Below are 24,408 nucleotides of genomic sequence, written 5' to 3'. Positions count from 1 at the left end.
GGATGGCTGAGGTGGGAATCGAACCCACCTCTACTCAGCTGACCTCTCAAGGCTGAGTGGAACCCGTTCCAGTCCTCGTGCCTCTTTTCAAATTATGTGGCAGAGCCGGGGATTGAACCCGGGCCTCCGTAGGTGGCAGCTAATCACGCTAACTACTATACCACAGAAGCGGACTGCAACTGAAATGTAATTTTTAAAAATCGTGAGTAACTTTCACCAGCGCTATGTGTAGGCTCTTGTTAACTCTCGCTTCCGCTAAGCCTTCGCAAAACATAGGTTGAATATCGAATGTGGTGCAGCTAGGGTGATGTCACAGAGGCTAGACATACAACACGGCATGGCTTGGACGATGTCACAGCATGTTTTACGAGGCTGCAAAGACTACATTTACAAGACCAGGCCAGTGAAAAGACCATTGGTCTGGACTGATGAGGTTCGGTTAGTAACCGTTGTGCTTGGTGGAGGCAAGCAAAGAGTGTCTGGGGTGTGTAAACTCTAGCATCGCATCTAGTCTTGCTGAATTGTGAAAAAAGTAAGGTTATGGGCGCATGCCACAACAATTTCAAATCATACCAATATAAATGGTCCGTTATTGGACATTGTAAATTTTCCAGCTAACTCATTCCTGGTTGCCAGCGTTTCGCCCTTGTGTGCTAGGCTGGGCTCATCATTTGGTACCTAGCACACCTACCAAGACGCATGGCTAATGCATACTGTTCAGGCCACTGCGTAGGCTAATTTAGCCACCGGCAGTGCCAATGCACTATGAGAGATTCTGTCTTATTACCAAAAATTGATGCCTGCTTGGCCATCAGCTGATACAGATGTTGATTCCCATAGGGAATCTGAAATATTTGTTCCAAATGAGTAAATTTATAATACCAATATAAATGGTCCGTTATTGGACATTATAAATTTTCCAGCTAACTCGTTCCTGCTTGCCAGCGTTTCACCCCCATGTGCATTGGCACTGCCGGTGGCTACAATTAGCCTACGCAGTAGCCTCCACGGTATGTACTAGCCACGCGTCTTGGTAGGTGTGCTAGGTACCAACTGATGAGCCCAGCCTAGCACACGGGGGCAAAACGCTGGCAACCAGGTATGAGTTACCTAAAAAAAAAAAAAAAAAAAATTATTATTATGTCCAATAACGGACATTTATATTGGTACTATAAATTTACTCATTCGGAACAAATATTTCAGATTCCCAATGGGAATCAACATCTGTATCAAATTTCAAATCACGCGGTTTTCTAATTCTCAATGAGGGTGGCAGCCTTGTGGGCACACATGATCTATTGCAGGCAACAGAAAATAGTCTTCATGACAGCTGACCCGGCTGACCAAAGCCGGCGAATAGCAACATATAATATGTTCACAAATCTGAGATTTATAGTGCTTCCATTTTAATTCTTCTTTATAAGTAAGAATACTGCTAGGGGCAGCTTGGTGAGTCCCTGGCAAGCACGTAGGAAGGATCACTCCTCTACGCTACTCAGGTATCGTTTCACATCATTTTCATTATTTTTTCACCCGGTGAACTCGATAGGAAACTGCCAGATTATAAATGAACATTTTTGAGAACATATTTCCATGTACATTATGAATTCTCTTGTTCCTACTTTAAAAGTTTTGTACTTCTAGAAATATCACCTCTAATAGTCTTTCTCTTCTTTTATGAAACAAATGCATGGTTATCCTAAGCATTATTGCCAATTAGCCCAGCTATAGAAATTTAAGATATAAGAACGTTGTGATTTAAGTCAATTTTGTTATTTTTCAGATCAAATGTGGAAAGATACCATATGGATCAACATAGAAATACTGCAATGCATTCGACACGAGTACAGAAAGCGTTGTCATCGCAGCTTTTCTACTAGTCCACTGTGAACAGCGACCAACAACAATTTTCTATAGACCTGTGAACTGCAATGTGGAGCTAATATCCCCCTGCATAAACTGGAGCATCTTCAAACTTCAACAAGCTGCTGGAAGCAATCACCGAGTTGGAGAAGAGTGGCTTTCCCCTGATGGAGTCATTTAGGGTTGTGGAAGAAGTCAGGGAAAGTTTTGACCGAACCTCTGGGAAGGTAGTCGTTGAAAGCAAAAAGTTCCATATGAGTCCTGCAGCAGAATCGATGATGGAAAGTGACAGTAAAAGTAGCCAGGCTGCTACAAGGTGAGGTAGATGAAGCAGCTGAAATAAAACCAGATGAACTGGCTTCATTGAAGTTTTGTCCAATCACTTCCTGTAATGTTGAGAGATCTTTCTCTCAGTACAAAACATTCTGCCCGACAGGAGAATAAGACTGTTACCGGAAAACTTAAAAAGTTGCTTGTTGTAAATTTATGTTATAGTAATTGAGTGTGTTATTAAATTATAAGTATTTACTTCATGCCTATTTTACACGTTAGTGCTTACTTACATGCCTATTTTGGTTAATTTAAGAGCCTATATGCCTGCCTATTTTAACTGTTTTTAGTGCCTATAATTATCATCTCTACCCATTAGTATTTAGGCCTTCTTCTCCTAGCACCCTGGGGATTCCAACCCAATACTTGTTTCTCAATTATGTCTGCCTTCCTGAGTGTGTATCCTATCCAAGTCTACTTATAATTTGATTTTGATCTGATGTTCCGATGCTCATGCTAATAATTCTTCTCTGGCCAGTACATATCTAATATTCTTCTGAGTGAGACACCTATTCGTAAAACTTGCAATCTATTAGTGAATTCACCTGATCAACACAGCAAGGCAAGAAAAAAGGTAATGTGGATGTAGAAACTTGTTCTGGACACGGAACCTCCAACAGTGGTTCAACATCCATGATACGGCAACTCTGAGATGGGGAATATAAAATAACTGTTCTTAATCCATAATGATCCCCAACCTACTGTGAAAAGATGGCACCAGGAGGAGGCAGAAGAAGGAGAATGGTTATAATTTTGCTCTTCCATATAAGAAACAGTTGGAAAAAAGCTCAAATTGCTTTCTCAACCCTCAACCACTGGAGTGCATGAGAAATGACAGCATAGTCTCTTGGAAAAATTAAGGTTTCATCAAAGGAGAGGACTGAAAATTTAGATTCCCCAGACCTTTTGAGACCTAAAATTACAAGTTCTCTTGGATAATGGGTGCCAGTTCATTGGTCCATTGTTACGGTGTGTGTGTGTGTGCGTGCGTGTGCGTGCGTGTGCGCGCATTTAAATACCACTGATTGAGATACCAGTAGCATCCTGAAGAGTTTATCAGGAATAAGAATTGAACAAGGGAGGGCAGTTGTGAAAGATGAAAGCAAGAAATCTATTACGGTACATAAAGGTGGAAGTAGGGTCACTAAGTTTTATAATGTCTCAAAACTTGCGAGCCATTGTGGATGTAGAAATGCACAAGGAACCTAGGACCAAGAGAACAGCAAATATCATATTCCAATATAATTCACAGGAGAATGGAAGAGCCCCTCAAAAAAAAAAAAAAAAAAAAAAAAAAAGGGGTATCCATTAAAGAGAAATGATGGCCAGGGAAATTAATTAGGCCTAAGCTACATTCTCGACTTCGCAAACCAATATCAGTGGGACACTGAGTTACAGGAGCTGATGAAGGAAAATCAGGTAAGAGAGAAGTCGGGAACAAAAACAGGTTCAGCTTTGGAAGGGGGCATAAATCACATGTGAAAGCTTTTTGCAAGTCCTTCAGAGAGCAAGAAATTGATAAAGATGCAATAGTTTCACAAATTAACTAAGATCTCTAACAGTATTTATAGCTGCAAGTTAATAGTGGATGAGAGAATTATTTGTGCTGTAATGAAACATACGGTATCTCGCATTATTTCATTCTATGAGGTAAGATAGTTTCTATAGGCTCATCTCGTTTTGTATATCAACTTTCAGGGGTTGTAAATAAGGCCCATACTACAGTACACCTCACACGAAACATAACCTATAACTTGTATTCATGAATGTCAAGTCATATTTTACAAAGTGAAGACGATAACGTGACAATAGGCCTACTTTATAATAATGATTACAGAAGAGACTAGCAAACATTCCTATAATAATTATAATTTATACGACTTAAAGCATAAAAATTATTCTTCACCACAAACGTTCTAATTCAAACATCCCTGCTTGTTCATTACACGCAAAGAAGTATACGAAACGAAGTACACCAAAGAGAAGAGGAACGAACTACACAACTTCGAGAGAGAGAACGAGAAATAATGCAAAGAATGTATTCCCGACAGACTACACTAGGACATATTCAGGGGTATTTCTCTGTGTTTAATAAATATTCTCATGTTATAAAGACAGGATAAACTCCTGTTGCGAGAAACTGTTTATTTCAGCTCAACAATTATAAACAACAACGTGCATCTTATTTAATTACAGCGTGAAGGCGTGAAAGTGTGTGCGCATTACCAAGGAATAAAGCTTCCTGGCGCTCCGCAAGGGACTACCCTGCGCCAATTGACAGTGCGCGGCTTATTCAAACTACATGGTATTGATCAAATCCGTAGCTCACGTGTTGTGCGGCTGCGCATCGTTTACGTTCTATGTTACTAAGGAAAAACTGAGAAGTGTTTCGCACTGTCAGTATCTGCCTGGACGGAATCGAATGGGGTAAGAGAATTTAGCGAGGTGATAAGTGTAGGAAGCACATTCTTCAATTTACACAAATCATGGATAAGGTAAGCTGAACTGTTGTATAAAAACGTTTCCAGTGTTAACGAATTCATTATATTTATCTATATTGTGTGTGATTCTGTTCGGTTTTTGAAGATATGCTTGTTTGCTCGGTACCTATCAGTTATGTTTTATAGTTTCATTATATAAACAGTATAGATTAGCAGTACAATATGCTGATAAGCAATTAGTCAGTGTAAACTTTTCGTTTAAAGCTCGTGTATTCTTGCGAGTCTAAGTAATCTCGCACGAAAATTATCTTTTACTGTAACCTATAACAAAATTCCTTCACAAGTAAGAATTTTCTTTTTACATCATCGTTGTGAGAGACAAAGTTTCCACTCAGTCGATGGACAAGGAGTTTACCTAATTTAATTCTGAAAATATCTGTAAACACTGTTAGTGGCTATCTGGCTTGAACTCGTCTTTACCTCTCTACTCGCCTGCTGAAATTCTGGACTCGGAAATTTGTTTTATTAATGATTAAAATGTGACACAAATGGAATCTGTTAAGAAAATTTCAAGTTACTAATCATCATAAATTTGAAATGGCATATTAATTGCATGTGTTTACAGACGAGGATAATTTGATACGGTACAGGTCTTCAAAAAATTAAAGCTTTCATTGACCCCTGAATGACAGAATACCGGTATGTCGATGAACATAATGCCGTATTAATTGCCCAATATACTGTAAATCTTATACTCTGAAAAAGTGTCTAGTCTAATTACCAATTCGTTGCGTAAGTCTTGGTTGGTAACCTGAGATTTGCACCATACATATTTCTGTGGGAGAGTCGTGGGTCGTGGGTATGCATTCATTAAAATGCTAGACTTATCTGTACAGGTTGCACTCATTTGAGAGGTAAGGGAAATAAATAGGAAAATCACGTAAGATATTTGAGTTTAGGAGAGGAGCAGAAGAATTCACTGTAGTATAACAGTAACGACATATTTATAAACTGACTTTTGGGAAAGACTCAGATGTTTCATAGAATAGGCCTACTTTAAACTGTGTATCGAATGTAGTCTATCATCTTAACGGTCGTGTTCAATACAGCATAAACTAAAGAAGTGCGCGAATGTTCACTAAAAGCAACCAGTGTGGATGAAGAGGATATGTCAATGACAGAACCTTTTGCGATAAATTCTCAATTCCTAATAGAGATCGCCGATGTAAGGTCGCCTCCAAAACACATAGAAGAGGACTTTATAATTTTACGAACACTATTTAGGACGCATTCCATGCTACCTTTGTCACCATGACCAATATACTATCAGAATAGCGAGGGAGGAAAGTAGGCCTAAGCACAAATATAATGCCGGTGCAGGCGGGGGCGTAGACATGATGTATAACCTTGACTGGCGCTCTGGCATTCATGGAAACAAGGCTGCGTTTATACATTATCTTACCTGCTTTTTTTGAATTGAGGACGATACCTTCCTGGATTCTCACCGAGCGAGTTGGTCATGCCGTTAGCGGCGCGCAGCTGTGAGCTTGCATTCGGGAGATGGTGGGTTTGAATTCTCTTGTCGACAGCCCTGAAGGTGGTTTCTCGAGGTTTCCCATTTTCACACCAGGCAAATGCTGGGGCTGTACCTTAAGGCCGGCCGCTTTCTTCACATTCCTAATCCTATCCCATCGTCAGCATAAGAACTGTGTGTGTGTGTGTGTGTGTGTGTGTGTGTGTGCGTGCGATGTAAAGCAACTTGTAAATACAAAAAATGTCATCCTGGATTTTCCATACAATCTGTATATGACGTAAAGCGTCAAAAGTGGTGAGGTTCAAAAGAAGTTTTGCTGAATATTTACCTTAGTCTCCATCGAATATCCGTATAGCCTAGTTGGTTGTTTCACAGTGTAATATCGTTTCGATGTTTTGATTTTTTTTAACGAACAAAACAACTATTCTCGATTCTTGTAATTCGTGATTGTCGGCAGTCCTGCACGGACGCTTCCTTCCCACTCCTAGCCCCTTCCTATTCCATCGTCGCCGTAAGACCTATCTGTGTCGATGCGACGTAAAGCAACTTGCAACAAAAAAAAAAAAAAAAAAAAAGGTTCGTGATTTACATTGCTTTTTAAAATTAGGTTTGGACAGAATTGTATTCTGGACGCTGCCGCACACTGATCCATCATTAGACTACTACGAACAATAGCTGCGCTATGATTATAGTAGACAACATAGCCCTCGCAAAATCGTATATTTTAATTCATGTGACGTACAGCAAGATACACACGATGGGACTAAAAGAGGAAGGAGGTAGTGATGGAAGAACTGAAGGTAGAACCCATGTTAAAATTCGTAGGAAAATATCGAAAGAATTGGAAGAACCATGTGAACAGAATGCAAATGAAAAAGAATCCTAAAGCAGATACTACGATACCAGCCCAGACGAAATCTCTCTATTGGACGCCCAGCTAAGAGATGTTTCGAGACAGTTTGTTTGCAAAACCGGGCGAGTTGGCCGTGCGGTCAGGGGTGCGTGGCTGTGGGCATGGATTCGGGAGATAGTGGGTTCGAATCCTACTGTCGGCAGCCCTGAAGATGGTTTTCCGTGGTTTCCCATTTTCACACCTGGCAAATGTTGCGGCTGTATCTTAAGGCGACGGTCGCTTCCTTCCAACTCCTAGGCCTTTCCTATCCCGTCGTCCCTATCCCATAAGAACTATCTGTGTCGGTACCACTAGCAAAAAAAAAAAAAAAAAAAAAAAAACTGTTTTGATGTTGTTGATGCAGTTCGGAGATTCTTACGAACAGAATTTATTGATTAACGTGTTATTGGTAGATGAGCGTAGTTGTGAAGTAGATCTTACCACAAAGTCAGTCTGAGGAACGTAGCTGTCACTGGGATCATTGGTAACTGATATGAAATGGTCATATGCTTTGAGTATGGAGCTACCTCGCATCTTTTTTAAAGACGGCCAATGAGGGAACAGGTCATAAATGATACACTTAGTAGCCTATATTCACTCTTACCTGAGGGAATGTTTTTTGTCTGAAAGGCAAATCAAAATGTAACCGGAACAGACGTGCAAAATAAAGTAGGGAGTGTCAGGTTCAATATTTTAGTCTCCATTACGAGAGTAGAAGCTGTGAGGACTGAGACGTAGGAAACAATTACCTTTTTTACTTTTACTCTTTTTAATACTGAAATGATGCATTCTGGTACACATTTCAGTTCATTAAATTATGTAAACAAAGAATACTAATTCGAAATAATTTAGAATTTCACCGTGTCAACAATGTGATAACGTGACGAAATACAATAGTTAACAATAACTGGCACTAAAAGCCACACGCCATTTCATTTCATTACATCCCTGACCCGGTCGAAGACTGGAGAACAGGTTGTAGGTTTTCATTCATTCATACATGGTGTCTATGGTTGTAAAGAGTTGTAATGAGAACTGGTAACACAGAAGATCCTGTATTTAATTTCGAACTATTCTTTCAGACGTATTGTTGGCTCATGCAATCACAAACCAAAAGAAAATACGTGTAAGATGCAAGAAATGACTTCCGTAATGTAATTCATCAGCGAAGACTTGTCGCGAAATTTGTGTACACCTTTTTGAATAAAATTTGAAGTGCTATAATACTCACCTCCGAAGTTATTTCTTTAGTATACATGTAATATTAAAGATGTAGAGGTGTATTTTTGGATTAATCGAACGTTTAACGAAATGCAAATCATCTATATTCACTTCCTAATCATAAATATATCTCTAAATTAATAAACTTTAGCCTATAATTGCAGACGTCAGAACTAAACATAACTTATAAGGAATATCCCTATATTAAAATATATTTCACTAAACAGATTTTATCGTCCCCATAAGACTTATCTGTGTCAGTGCGACGTTAAGCAAATAGAAAAAAAAGGAAAAAAAACAGATTTAAATCCAAGATAGAGCTTTCTTAATTATTTGAGTCAAGGTTGGATTGGTTTCATTCATTTGAATATTAGCGCCCGGCGACAAATGTCAACGAATCGATGACTGCCAATGCCCTTCGAAATATTCAGTACCGAAATATAGCTCACAAAGTTTCTTACTTGGCGTTAAATTTAATGACAAAAGTGTTCCTTTAAACGTCCTTCGAAAAGGCCTTGAACATGAGGTGAGGTCGAAATTGCGATTGTGCTTGGAAGTTTAGCTCTTATCAGTACAGTACACGCCATTAGTCACCAGTCGTTATTGTTCAGTCTGCAAGTCTGACGATTCTACGATCCCTTGTTTCGTGTAGAAGCTAGAATGGAGAGTGAAATGTGTGTTAGCAATAGACCTATGTTCCTATTGTTCACTGCGCGGCCTGCTAGAACAGCACGAATGCACTGATCCACGTAGAGTAGACTGAGTAAGTCAAGAACTGTAAACATCCTCTGATAGCAGCACAAATATATTGTGGTTCTTACTCTGTATTTCCCCTCCAACTCGCTTGTGTCTTTTAGTATATCTTTTAGTACATACTGAAGTACAGTAAACAGGTGACTATAATAACAATAAAAAGAAGAATCTATGGCCTCTGCTAACGTGTGCAAATATTTCAGTTTGACGCCATTTAGGCTGCATACGCGTCAATTTTTACATTTCGTTTAACTATCAGATGGCAGAGTAAACAACCTTTCTAAGACTCAACAGCCGCATTTTAATAATTTTGTCGGAGAAACACCAAGTGTGTCACCAGAGGTCCTTTACATGCCAACGTCGTACGACATTGTGTCGAATGGGATTTTTCCCACCTTTCAAAAATCTGATTACCTCTGTAGGATTTGAAGCCGTAATCTTGGAATCCGGAGGCCGACGCTATCACTGATCCGCTGAATTTACTATCGGAGGAGGAGGAGGAAGAGTACATAGCATGGTTTTCCATATTGGTCTTAGCTAGAATTTTCCCTTCAGAAGCGAGAAGTGTCTGTTCAAAAGGAGCTATTTCCACGATCAGAAGGTTGTGAGAAAACTCAAAAAAAGTACAATGCAAGGAAAATGGACGGTACCTATCATTGGGTATGGTAATTTTTAAATGGAATTATTAAATCTTTCTGGTCTGGATTGCTAATGACATTCCCTACTTTATTTTGCACGTCTGTTCTGGTTACATTTTGATTTGCCTTTCAGACAAAAAACATTCCCTCAGGTAAGAGTGAATATAGGCTACTAAGTGTATCATTTATGACCTGTTCCCTCATTGGCCGTCTTTAAAAAAGATGCGAGGTAGCTCCATACTCGAAGCATATGGCCATTTCATATCAGTTACCAATGATCCCAGTGACAGCTACGTTCCTCAGACTGACTTTGTGGTAAGATCTACTTCACAACTACGCTAATCTACCAATAACACGTTAATCAATAAATTCTGCATCAACATCAAAACAGTTTTTTGCTGGTGGTACCGACACAGATAGTTCTTATGGGATAGGGACGATGGGATAGGAAAGGCCTAGGAGTTGGAAGGAAGCGAGATCCTGAATCGAATTGGTGAGAGGAGATAGATTTGGCTAAATTTGACCAGAAGAGATAGAATGATAGGCCATATCTTAAGACACCCAGGTCTTGTACAGTTGGTTTCTGAGGGAAGTGTAGATGATAAGAACGGTAGGGGTAGACCTAGGTACGAATATGAGAAGCAGATTAGAGTAGATGCACCCAAGTCTATGGATTGATGACTCAAACAACATGCATTCGTCTGGCAACGCTTATCTGATCGAGAATGTAGAACAACATCGAAGTATGTTTATTATTCTTCGGGGAATATAGATTGAGTAGGGAGTTAAATTTTCGTGTGTGGAATTAGTTCAGGCGGCACATACGTAGCGGGTATCAGATCTGGTCGTCTATTTCCCACGGAGAGCCTTTGCTTGAAGGGCTTCCTTCTCTTCCCCTAGGGAGAAGTGTGAGAGCTCGGAGTAGCTTTGCTCTAATCCTGCACTGATTCACTACCTTGCCTTAATCGCCAGTTACAGTAACAACGTTAGAACAAGTTTATGATACCAGCTGCTTGCAGGGTTCTATCGTGTAATACCTCATTCGTTAGAGTAGCGCTCAGGAGGAAACTCAAAAATCTCTCGCTCTCGTAAAACTTAAGTCGCGAGGTATAAACAGACTACTGCATGATGTTGACATTAATACCGATATTAACCTTAGAACCCCATTGTGGGGGTGGGGGTTCGCCCATGGCCCCACCATCCTAAGATCATCTCTGCAAACGCACCAAATTGCATTAGCTCGATGTTGTTTGGGTGATAATTGGAGGTTCAACAATAGTCAAACACTTTTCTTTACTTCTTGCAGGTTACTTGAGCGTTTGGACCACATACGACCCAACAATGTGGTTTGCGTAGCAATACTTTTGATGTTAGATTTCCTTTAACATTACATGAATGTCATATTTCGTTGAATAACGCCACTTGAGACAATGAACAGTAGAAATGGCTTGTTCAAGCAGTGGTCTTCCCGCAGACGAAATTTACAAAATAATGAGTGATCAAGTAGGACATGAAATATCAAAATGTACAGTGCGTTGCGTGATTTTGATTAATACAGTGATTAAATAGCTGATAGTGACGATGAAGATGTAACGGCTGGATACGATGATGTTGAGGACGAATTTGAAGAGTGTCCACAGCAGATGGAAAACCAGTTACTTAGAAAATAATCTACGGTTGGTTGCAAGTCCTAATCATTTCCAATCCAATCGAGGTACGAGAACGTAAATTTAGTACACCGCTATCCAAAGGCCAATAAACAACGGTGCACTTTTGTGATGTTATTCATGTGTACAAGAATTTTTTTTGAAATAATTTATTCAGCAAACGGTAGATAAAGGCATAAAATAAGGCAAATTGAATCTAGTTAGTGAGAACAACTTAATAAATTTCATATGAATGTTAATAGTAGGCTTTTGGACAGTTCTTACGTACAGATGCATAAGGTAAGATGACGTGTAGATCTGCTCAAACTGATCTATGACTTGATTACCTAAATAAATAATTTTTTCTTAAGGATATTAATAAGTGTGGTTCTGTTCAGCTACCCACATGGTTCGATCAGTGGATTACTGGTAGATTGTTGGCCTCCGGATCGCAAGATAGTATTATCCGCACACTTTATGTTGGTGCATTTACACCCTAGTGCTGAATCGGTCGACCTCGGCGATCTTCGAGATTCGTACTGGCAACCTTTGAAACACAAACTATGAATCGCTTAAGCATCGTTGTGCGACATCTGGCGTACACTTTACGTACTAGTACTGTTGTTGTTTACACAACAAATCCAAAGTATAGAATTCATGCTAGGAACAAGATTCGCATCGAGAAATGTTTTATAATGTTATATAATGTGTATGTGACATAGTTGTTGGCTTAAGATGATAACGGTTTAGAAACTTCGTATCGATCGATCATATTCTCGATTCAATTCAGATTTCATTTTCCTTCGGTTGGCAGCAGTATCGATACCGGGACACCTCCCTCCTTACTCCTCACCCCTGTACACAAATGCACCAACATAAAGTGTGCGGACTATAGGTACAACCCCGGCAGACTCTGTAGGTCTCGAGTGTAAAACGCAACGTCGAAAATGACGAGCAGGCAGCCAGATGAGTGTAAAATAAAAATGCCTTCACACGCTAGCTGAGGTATTATTATTATTATCTTCAAATTATTTCTTGGCTGTTTTTGTTTCAGATCATTTCATATTAGAATGAACATGTAAATTTGTACCTATTTTGTCATTTTTCTATACAATAATATAAATTTTACTTAAATGTAGACAGTTCTTAGAATAATTCAAATTGTGGTACAGTTTCAGTACAGAAAACATGCATCGCAGTTGAATGTGGAAAAATATAGACATATGGAACATTCAGACAAATTTCAGTTCCTGAAATTGTCGCACAGCTCGAATATTGGAATAACCATAAACTGTTAGTGTACCCTAGCGCTCTGACATAATTTTATCTGTTCTTTTGTTTACATTCGTGATTGCTGGAATCTTATCGTTTTCGTAGTCGGCATTCGTGATAATCTGATGCACGGACTGAACTGCTTCGAGTCACCTCTTTTTGTTTACATAGTATTGTAAGCTTTTACGTAAATGGCAATTTTAAGCTGGAACCATGGAAATAAGAGTGCTAATCTTTCTCTCGATACGGTCACCTAATCAGAAAGAAATGTGAACTTACTCTTATCGAAGTTACATAACTTTTCGTTTCATTGGAAATATTATACAGGAGCTAAAAAGCATTCCTTGCAGAGTGGGATATTAGATTTAATGAATTGAGGCGCTAATGTGACATAATACAGGCATGCATTACAAAAATAACCATTGAAAATATCCTTTAAACTCTCAAGGTACACCGCATAGTTTGATTTTTCGTGTATATAGATAATCTCTATTTTAGAATGACTGGATGTCTCATAATGCTCCGTATTTGTGCTCTTTGGTCATCCAGGCACGTGGTTTGACGGAAAGAAATGGTTAGGCTTACCCACAATTTACATGGCCTGGTGGCCATGATCGTTAAGGCGCTGAAGTCTAAGTGGTCTGACACCGAGGTTAGCCGGTTCGAGTCCCGTTGGTCGAAAAAAATTCACCATCAGAATGTTGGCCGGTAGGGGAGGTGGTGGTACACAATTTCTAATCACTAGATTGCGTGCCAAAAGCCTGGATTAAATTCCAAAACTCTCCGCAGTGCTCATATGGAGTGAGGGCGTATGACGCTGTTGGTGATTCGTCCGTCGGATGGAGACGTTAAGCCTTGAGCAGACCCCTTGGTGCTATTCGACAGGAGTAGGCTATCTACCGGCACCGGGTTTCACCCTCTCTCTACTATCATATATCACGTTATTCATTTCATCTCATTAACTCCTCTGATGAAGTTGACGTCAGGAAGGGCATTCATCCCGCCTCATACACGACCCCGTAGGAAACGGGAAAAGGGTTGGACAAACAAACAACATATTACATGCAAGTGGGAATGCTCCGCTGGGCGATAGACATATCCCTTACCGACCATGTGAGGAACGACACAAAACGGCAACAAAAGGATATTGCGCTAATTGTAGCAAAAAGAGAGAAGCGCCACCGATGGTACAGGTACGTCCAGCGTTAAGGGGAGTATAAATGACCATTTTGTTTTTTTGATTTTTATGCCAAAACATTATTTGGAGTTTGTTGATCAGTTTGGTGTATGATTTATTAAATTTGCTTGATTAGAAGTATATTTAATTTAATTTAATGTAATTTAATTTAATTAGTTGCGCAGGGCATTTTCACGATTTCATAAACCATTTTTCAGTAAACACTTAATATCTCAAGAACCATACGGTTTAGGAGGCTGTGGTTTGATTTAAATTATAGTGAGAACATTGCTGCGTAAGTTGGTGGGATTGACATAACATTTGCAATTTATTGTTTACATACATATTCTTTGTATAACGTGCATATTTTTTCATTCTTTGTGCTGTTGTGCTAGCGTGTTATTGATCTTGAGTACATTTGATCATGACAAGACCAAAAGGGGTCGTATGCTAGACAATGCCATCAATAAACTATCAGATTACTATGGTCAGGCAATATGAAGCAATGAAAATAATCTAGGTGATATGAAAAAGGCTGTGTGGGCAACATTTTTCCATAAAATATCAACGGATGACAATCCAATTCACAACCTTCATTCTGGCGAGTGCTGTAAATAACATTTTTAAAAGTTGCTTTACGTCGCACCGACACAGATAGGTCTTATGGCGACGATGGGACAGGGAAGGGCTAGGAGTGGAAAGGAAGCGGCCGTGGCCTTAATTAAGGGACAGCCCCAGCATTTGCCTTGTGTGAAAATGGGAAACCACGGAAAGCCATCTTCAGGGCTGCCGATAGTGGGGTTCGAACCTACTATCTCCCGAATACTGGATACTGGCCGCACTTAAGCGACTGCAGCTATCAAGCTCGGTGCTGTAAATACCCACAAAAGATAAGTTAACCCATATGAACTTTATACTTGAGGCTGTTATGTTGGCTATAAAGCCAGTTAATAGAGATTTGGCAAATCCAGATCTACTGAAGAAATGTCTGACAGGGAAATCACAAAAAACGTAAATGAGTCATTCAACAATGTAGTGTGGACAAGGGTACCTAAAAATGTATATGTGGGGTAGCATACATTGAAGATTGGTATGTATGTTACTGTCATCACATTTAATGATGGCAGTACTGGTAGACTGAAAGTCTTGGAGGAGCTGGGTGTGAAGACTGGTTGGAATACATGAGCCATACTAAAAAACTGGACAAGGAATGAGTAGACAAGGCAGAGCTACAGGCCCAAAGTGTCCAAGGAGGCAATATCTTTGAGGAGGAAGAAGAAGAGGATACACTCGGACAATGCAGGAGATGAAGACTGCAATGCCGGTGATTTTTTACTCTTGTTGCTATTGAAAAGCGAGTTACAATCTAAATTAATTTTCAATTGCAATTTCTGAAAAACTCATTTTTTTCAGACAAATGACCCGTTATCTCCGCATCTATAGAAGAAACTCTTGATATTTTCACTGTTAATGTATAATATCCTAGTAATACCACACCTCTAGAATGGTAGAGATAGGTTGTACATTTGAAGAAAAATTTAAAAACATTTGACAAAAAAAAGTTGTAAGAAACACAGAATTTTTTTATCCCACCTCCTAGAAAATGTACTTCAATGAAACTAGAGGAATAAGTACATAAAGCATGTATAAATAATCTGTAAAAGTTTAATTACATTTCATGAAGTAGTTCCTGAGAAAATGGGTCATGAAATAAGCAAATTTAACATTGGCGGGGTAGGCCATTCGTACTCCCCTTAAGCGTTTGGTGTAATTTATTGCCAACTCCCTCCTCCGTTTCGACATCGAAAGCAAACTCCCCAGAGTGTGGCCATAGCAGCGCTGGCAAGATATCAAATTCAGACTTTTTAGAGTATCTTACTCAGTTCCTTCCTCAAATACAGTTTCAGAAGTGACCGTAGAGTAACAGTTTTAGTTCGTAAGTTTCCGAGCGGATAACTTCTGTTTCTGAAGATTGAGACTAGTGATTTGATCCTATATATACATTTATTCGTAAAGAATAAAAACCTCCATAAGGAGGTGGCCCTTGAGGACAAAGTATACCATATACATTTATGACTATACAAGTGTTTTCTGAGTATGGATAATAAGCTTTTCAAGGCTATGAGAACCACTTTTTTTTTTTTTAACGACTCTGATAGATTGAACCTTGATCGGAATTCTTCGAAGAACTTGGGAATTGTTCCTCCCGCAGCGATCATGAGGCCTATAACCTCGATGTTATCCAGTCCGTATTTACGTCAGTAGAAGGGGATAGTTGGTTCGTAAATGCTTTTCTTTCCCTCGTGTACTTCACTGGGCTGATTAGCGTGCGATTCAAACCGAACCGTAGGGTCAATAATATATCCATTGGTGTTATTTTTGATGGCTATCATATCAATCCTACAGGTACAGCCGTTCTCCGATAATACGTGGACCACTTCGTGAAGTGTGTAACCAGCATCTCGCAAAGACTGAGCGACGGAGCTTCGTATGGCATAGTGTCCAGTAAGTCGCAGTGTTTCGCCGTATGGACAGTTCTGTTAGCAGTTAACGTTAGCTAATAAATCTTAAGTGTAAACGCTACCAATCGTGTATTTACCTGCTACCCGTCTACACGTTACAATACTGAGTGAAATTGAAACAAGCTGCAGCAAAGCTAATACAGCGAGCTCACATTCACAGTTGCGAACAACGGTATTCTGCAATAGAGGAGGGATTCTCGAACAAACTATCTTTACTTCGGTGTGTTTTCAGACATATTTTTCCGCATGAGAATGAAATTTACGTGGACTCAGAATATCTTATTCATAAGATGGAAGTATCTGGCATGAAAGTAAGAAAATAATTGCAGGTACAAGAATAAATACTCCGTCTAGTTCCGGATCGCCAGGAACTGGTGGGAGAGTAATCATTGATTGCAAACAAAGTTATTTGATACATGTATAATTTTGTTACAAATTTATCTATTACTACCTTAATATTACATTTACGCCTACTCACTAATTACACCCGATCTCTAAATTGTAGTTTCTAAGATTTTTTTTTTAAATTTAGCTTTTCCTAGACGTTAGCATTGTCATAGTCTAGGACAACATGTATCTTACCCCTATTAATTGTTAGTACAAGTATTTATTTGTCTTTAGTCTGAACAATATTATCCTTAGCTTACAATAGGCATTATGAATGAATGAATGAATTGCCTGATTGGATTGGATTTCGCGAGTGGATGAATACTCCTCTCTCCCAGTCACGGATGATTGCTGGTACAAGCAGGAGGGAACAATGGTAGGAGAGAGCTCGGAACGAGGAGATAAAGGCCAGGTTAGGAACGGACTCGAAGCTTTAGATATAAACCAGTTTCAGTGGTAGTCTCATATCCAACGAATGGAGGAGGGTAAGTTGCCTGGGAGAATAATGGGCTCGGCCATGGAGGGTAAGAGAAGTAGAGGGAGACCAGAGTGGCGCTGGTTAGACTCTGTTTTTAATTATGAGAGATGTGGAGCTAAACGAGGCCACAGGGCTATTTGCTAATAAGAGATTGTGGTGCAGTTCGTTAATCCAGAGGTTGGAGGCTAAACGCTTAAAGACATAAAGTAATGTAATGTATGTACTGCTTCGTAATTACTGGCTTCATCCAGAGATTGTAAGACTTTCCTTGTGTTTGCTCTAGCTTAAAACTCAATCGCAATAACCAAAGCAGAGCCCGCCAGACCGTGTTGATGGGGTGGCCTTGTCGATTTGCTCTGCTATTATTTCACTCCGAAGGGCGAGTTGACTGGCTCGCCGTGCCGCTCTGCTTGCTCCGGAAATGGTTCCTCTTGCCTTTCTCTCTTTTTTTTTTTTTTTTTTTTTTGCTACTAATTGCAGACTATACTTTTAACGCTTCCAAAAAGTTCACTATCGTCATGCTCGTAAAACAGCAGTTGTGCTTTCTTGTTACTCTCCTTCAAGGAAAGTGTCAATTAGCTGCCGTAAGTGATGCTGCGAACAAAAATAATACTGTAGTAGAGGACCCATGCTGCTCTGCAGGATTCGCTATAGATAGGTCAGATAACTCGTCTTGATATGCCTGCCGTAGTCATATTGTTTTGACTGCCCTTTTCAATGATTTTATGAATATTTAATAAGCGCGTTGTGGTATGCCTCAGTTCGTAGTCAGAATACACCCATTCTGACGCCATCACGCCGTCTGTTTGGTAAAAATGTATCCATATATTAGTTTGTTTATCCTGCAGTTTTTGGTATTTTGTCGTAGAAGGCTATGGTATTTTAAATCGCAGTTCTTCTATAGAGAACGTTTGTCTTGCGAGCTCATGGGTCAGTCTCGAAGGAGCGAATATTTTGCCACGCAGAGAACTTGTTTAAGATACATGGCCTTCATTCTTTCTAATGCAGCTAGGTTTTCCTTCGATAGGTGTTCCCAGATAATGTCTAAGGCGTATCTCATGATGGAGTCTGTTTCTCTTAGCAGCGTGTAAGTTACTAGGAACGCTCTGCCATCTGTTGAATATATTTGGAAGCTGGTAAAGGTTATGGAATCAAAGAGTATCTAGCAGGGAATAGTATTCTTCCGTAATCAGGGGAAGTGTATACTGTCTGGCTTGGCAGGCAGTAATCAATCATGGCTGCATGCAATGACGTTACTAAAGATGAAAATCATATGTCAGAATATTAATGAAAGTGCTAGTCGCTTAGCAACCTGCTAAGTACAGAATGTATTGCGGGTTAGGGTAAGCCTTCGCCCGCAATTATTGGAGTGATCATATAAGTAATGATTTGAAATTTTGATAACCCAAAGTTGGCTGATGCCTTTGCTGGTGGGACCTAGTGTTTACAGTGCTCTATGTCTTCTGGTATGGGCTAGAGCAATTTTGTTACTTTCATGATCTGTCTCAGCTTTATCCTTGGCTTTGACAATACGAAAGTGACTGAGGTATGAGTGATGCTAGTAATGCCATTCCTTCTGCAGCCAGTCCCTGCTATGAATAGTGTGAAAATATTGCTCATAGGGTCAGTTGGTGCATGTATTTCAGTGGGCTTGGCAGACTGATATCTAATAGCAACTTTCTGGCTCGGCGAGGAAAGCAACGGGAAACTACCTCACTCCTCATATCCCTAGTACGCCTCTTCAGTGATGCCTAGGCCATCTATGACAGCTGATGGCGGAACTGTTGAGGATCCAACCAGCCTTCGGGCTGAGGACTAAACATACAAAGTTGGCTGAACTTCGAGACCTTTCAATGCCTCATGATTTACCGCAGGTAATTCTGCAGAGAATAAAACAAAAATGAATCAGATCGGTCCATTAGAACGGATGGATTTGCCAAAACTGTTTTCAGTAAACTCTTTTAATATATAGATCATTGACACAGACGCCAAGGTAAATATTCACGAAATAATTAATTATTGATATGTTCTTGAGTTATCATGCTCATCAGAAATACGCCGGCCCGAGTAGCTCGGGCAGTTGAGCTCTGGCTTTCTGGACTAAAGTTGGCGGATTCGATTCCGGCTCAGGCCAGTGGTATTTGAAGGTCCTCGAATACGTCAGCCTCGTGTCGGTAGATTTACTTGGACTTTGAGGAATTTGTGGGACAATTAAGGCACCTCGGCGTCTCGGAAAAAAATTATTAGCGAACTCACCACTTAAGATCACGTTACAACTTTATTTCTTTTTCTGTGTGTCCAATACTCCCTCATGCGTTCGCTGGCCTGCTTCCGTTGTTCTTCTGTCCCAACTTCTTCAGGTCTTCTTAGTTCTTCCTTCGGATTCTAACCCTTCCATATTATTCCAAACATAGAGTTTATGTTCCAGTGGATCCTCTATCAAACATCTAAATACGTCGAAACTCCGCCTCAGTCACACGATTGAATTCCGACAGGGAACCTCTGGTGTGAGGTGGAGATAGTAGCACGTACACGTCAACTCTCCAGCAGAAGAGAATTGAATGCGTGCGCCCGAGAGATGGTCTGTTTTTGCCACAAACTCCTCGAAGCCGTAATTGCAGCCAAAGGCTATCAGACCAAGTAGGTCGAAGATATCGGAAGAAAAGAAATGAAAGGACCCTGAAATGCCTGAAAATGAAACTCTCAGGGCCTCGGAAACCTTATGCTGTCATGGTTGGAAGAACATCGGAGTTGGTGAAGGGAGGTCGATGCGAAGGATGAAAGCGAGGAGCCTCACACGAGTGGAAACAATGCTAGAGTTGGCTAGAAGTTCCTTGGTCCTTATTTCAAGCACTGATGATGAGGATGGTGTTAATAATACTTATTTTAATTTCCTTCATTTAACGTTTCACTAGTTACTTTGACTCCCTCAGTAGGTGGGGGCGATAGAAAACATTCACGGTATCCTCTGCTTGTTGCAAGAAGCGATTAAAAGGTGGTTAACACCAGGGAATCTTGAACTTCGGATCGTGGATTCGCAACCGCGGGTCCTCAAGCTGAATCTGGTATTATTTCCACTTCTTGTGCCAGCATCCTTGCGCTTATATTTCCTATCTGACCTACCTTGATCAATTCTTGTTCTTTTCCGAGCCCGAAGGTATTAAGTTCGCGAGGTCTAGGGATGTTCCTTATTTTCTCGCCGTTCGAGCCCTTTCCCTTTCTCTTACCGATACCTTCATTCTTAGAAGGGTCGGACCTCTTCCATGGTTTCCTCTGATTTGTATTAAGAGAGGTGGTTACTCAGTTATATTTTCTCTTCAAATAGTAACCACCTCTATAACCCCCACGTAACTGCTTTGGCTGTTTTCGGACGGGTCGAGGTGGCGGGTGTCCTGCAGTTCTTTTGCGTGTCCGTAAATATACTGCAGTTTCCAGAAAATACCTACTTCACGATGCCTATCAACGTATCTCAAGGGCAGACTCTTCATGTTGCAGGCGTCGAACTGGTTCTCCCATTCACCAGGCCAGAAAGAAGGTGTAACCTTCTAGATGGCCCATCTCCTTCAGGGAGGGGAATGAAAAATTTTATGGTGGTGGTGGTGGTGGTGATTCTCCCATGAACAGTTCCGTCCCCTGCTCCCGGGTCAGCATATCCTCACTTATTTGCCCGCCATAGCGAACCACAAACAGGAATTGTTGAGGTCATTTGAGTAGTCTACGTTCGAGCTTTATCTTGTAGTACAACGTTAAGTATCTGTACCTTGATCCTTTTAAATTCGCCTATGACTTATATGTGCACACATAATGTGTGTGTTTGTGTGTGTTCCTACAGTAACAGTGTATTTTAAATCCCTATTTAAATATGGCGGCACCATTGCCAACATCCCTCAGCTGTCATCTAACATTCCATTTCCAAAAGCGACATTTTTAAAACTTTAGGCATGATGTTCTGAGGAATTGTAATTTTGAAAGAGTATTTCAATGATTGTGATGATGCAGTAAACGAACCAACATTATTGTTATTATTTCTCTCATTCTGGGTGTATATTGGAATATTCTAAGAAAAGAGCTAAATCAATCAAATTCGGTGTAAGTCTTCTTTTCAGGGTTCCCAAATTATTATGAGAGTGTACCCCTCACTCAGACTGAAAGTTCAATGTACCCTCACGAAAAAAGCCCTAAATGATAGGTTTAAAAAACGTAAGTACCTGGCTAATTATTAAGGCGTTTTTAATTGATTAGCAACCATTCTTTTAAATACACATCGTAAATTAGAAGAGATTGTGAAATTAAAAGCATTTTTATAACACATCACAAGAAAATTTAGAGTTTGTATCTGTATCAAACATAATACAATGAGAATAAAGTAACATAGGATAATATCTTGTTTATATGAAAGTTTCACAAAATGCAAGATTTTAGCACAATATAAAATTTATAAATAAGGATGAAACATTTTCGATCTTAATTCTGGAATTCAGACCTCGAACCATCAAAACTTCAATGGGATGGGTGTGCCTGGAAGGCGTTACAGTTTTCTTATTCGTCATAGTCCACTTGAAGTTTTCAAGCGCAACGTGGCTCCATATATACATATTTCACTTTCTTCCTATTTATTTCCATATTTCAATTTTTCTTCATTTTTTCCTCTGAAGGCTGCTCGCGTATCCCACTAAAAGCCTGATGGGTACACCTAACGGTACACGTACCGCAGTGTGATAACCACTGCTTTAATTGCCTCAAAGATACAAGAAAGACTTGTAAAAAAATAATATTCTCTAAAATATGAGTATGCTGAATACTCTACATGAGATCGCTGAGAAAACGGGTCTCAAAGTGTCATATGAGAAGACTGAATACATGGAATATGGACATCAAGGGGAGAGACACTTAGAAGTGAAGCATGGGACTGTAAAAAGAACTGAGAAATTTAAATATCTAGGGGAATGGATAGAACCTAATGGATTGGATAAAGAGGCGATTGGGGCAAGAATTAGAAAACTAGAATTGGCTTACAGTTTAACCCAGAACAGATACAACAAAAGAACAATATCTTACAAGGCTAAACTTGGACACTACAGCTCAGTGGTAAAGCCAGACGGTCTCTACGCTTCAGAGAGCCTGACAATGAATAAAAAGTGTGAGCTTCAAGATCTCGAAAAAAAGGAGAGGAGAATCTTAAGGAAAATTTTAGGACCACAGAAAAATGCTGATGGGAAGTGGAGGAATAGGAAAAATGACTTCTACAAATACACCGAAAAAATCACTGTCACCATGCGAAAGCGAAGGCTAACATTCTATGAGCATCTAGAAAGAATGGATGAGAAACGGCTAACTAAGAAAATATTCAAGTACATCACTGGAATAAAAGCTTCGAAGTGGGTGGAAGAGGTAAAAAGAGATGCAATAGAAAGTGGACTTACAGTGGATATGGTTCACAACAGAAAAGAATTTAGAAGTCGAGTTGACAGCATCAAAATATTCCAGGAGAAACCACCAAAATGTGGACCCAAAATGGTCATATCTGAGAAAGAAAGGAAGATCAGAAGAAGAAGGAGAAAAAGAAAGCCTTAAGTTGTTCAATGCGGTCCATAGGCGGCCAAATTCGGAAACGAGGAGTATGCCACCAAATACCTCCTAAGATTTTAGGGAAAAGAGTTTTCTTTTTGAGGGTAAATTAGATTTTTATATGCACTTGTCTTCATTGTTGATAACTTCGAGAAAAGATTTACGACACATAAAGTAATATATTCCATGAAAATTGCACATAAAATCGTGGTAGAAATGTGAATTTTAAAATGTTACTGTTGCTCTTTACATCCCTGTTAACAAACTAGGGAGATTTAGTTGAGAATTTTTGTTAAAATGTGAGCAGTGTTTGCTAGTTATGGAACGGATAGGTTCGTAGATATGAATCTATTGGTCTTAAAACATGTAGGCTTCACGCACAAATGCCCGTAATAATTAACAGATCTATCATTGTACACAGTACCCCACCCCGCCAGTGCAGGGCTTCTGGTTAGCGGTCCATGTAGAAAATGAACAATGACTGTGAAAGATTACAACTTCGCCTGACTGCTGTAATTACCTTGCATTAAGAGCTAATTCGCTAGCTATCGCTGCGCCTCAGTAATCAACTTCAATACCTTTGATTGAAGTTCTCCTTCTGCTTCCGCATCCTATGTCATGGAGTAACCATGGAGTTCTGAATCTGGGAGCATAGAGTAGTGATCACGGGACGTCTTGCCAAGTTTGACATCGCTTTCGATTACTTGTGCTACACTCATTTCCATATTTCCTAACTGACCTCTCTTGGACAAATTTCTTCGATTTCTCGTATTTCTTCCAAATCAGGTTATAGTATTACGATGTCTTCGGGAACGTTCATTTTGCAGCTTACTTTAGTCAACAGTTAAATTATCTGAGCTGTCGATCCGCTTTCTCTTATGATTAGGCAGTACTGACAGACTTTTATCTGACTATTTCAAGATTGCAGACGACTTAAAGTTCAAAGTAGATCCACAGATGTGTTGACTGTCTCTCTAAACAAAAATTACTTTTTCCTGTTCTGTACCTTATGATTTTGTTTGACTAAATAGTCTTTTCATGTCATATAAAGACCTTCGAGATCACCGGTTCAATTTCTGTGTGTGTTCTTTAAGAGAAAGTTAACTCTTTATTCCCAGAGTACTCCATTAAGACAGCAAAACTATATGCATTGAGTAATATTACAAATACCAACTACTGATTACATGATAGACGCATTCATAATTTGATGGTTGTGATAATGCACATTTAAATGAAAATGCGTGAACAAAATGGTATGCCTTTTCCAAAATTTGAGTACGTGGAACGTAAGAATAGTTTGAAATAATCTTTGTCTAACTTTTCTCACTGGCCATGTCTCGGTTTAATTAAAATATAATTTAATTAAAATCCTTCTTTCCCTTTCAACCAAGTCATACTGGAAATAATAAATGGTTCATTGTTTGATCATTGACATTATCTGGATATGCTGGACAATCTGCAGTCATGAAACTGTGGAAATAGTCTTTGAGCTTTCCATGCCCTGTTATCATTGCGGTGAAATTTGGCTTTAGGAAATTCTTTGGGAAATCTGTTGTCACACTAGGGAACTGAACCCTTTGTTGTTCGATCCTATTAATTCTGCCAATTTCGAAAGCCATCATTTCTCAATTCTTTAGTCAAAATTATTTGGTATTTTGGTGAATATGTACTAAATTCACTGTCGTG

The 24,408-nt window shown here is 39.6% G+C and overlaps 1 protein-coding gene across 1 annotated transcript in view; it reads left to right on the top strand.

Moving 5' to 3' along the window:
• The first annotated feature begins 4,605 nt into the window (after positions 1-4,605).
• Positions 4,606-24,408, top strand: part of LOC136880894 (uncharacterized) — a 598,330-nt gene continuing 578,527 nt past the window's right edge. Inside the window, exon 1 of the mRNA XM_068229167.1 lies at positions 4,606-4,688. Within this exon, the coding sequence (XP_068085268.1) occupies positions 4,680-4,688 (9 nt within the window). The 5' untranslated portion in view covers positions 4,606-4,679. The remainder of the gene's footprint in view (positions 4,689-24,408) is intronic.

The sequence above is a fragment of the Anabrus simplex genome, chromosome 9, assembly GCF_040414725.1.
Source record: "Anabrus simplex isolate iqAnaSimp1 chromosome 9, ASM4041472v1, whole genome shotgun sequence".
NCBI classification, from domain to species: Eukaryota; Metazoa; Arthropoda; class Insecta; order Orthoptera; family Tettigoniidae; genus Anabrus; species Anabrus simplex.
Note: the sequence above shows the minus strand (reverse complement) of the source record. Positions and strands in the feature narration are given on the sequence as shown.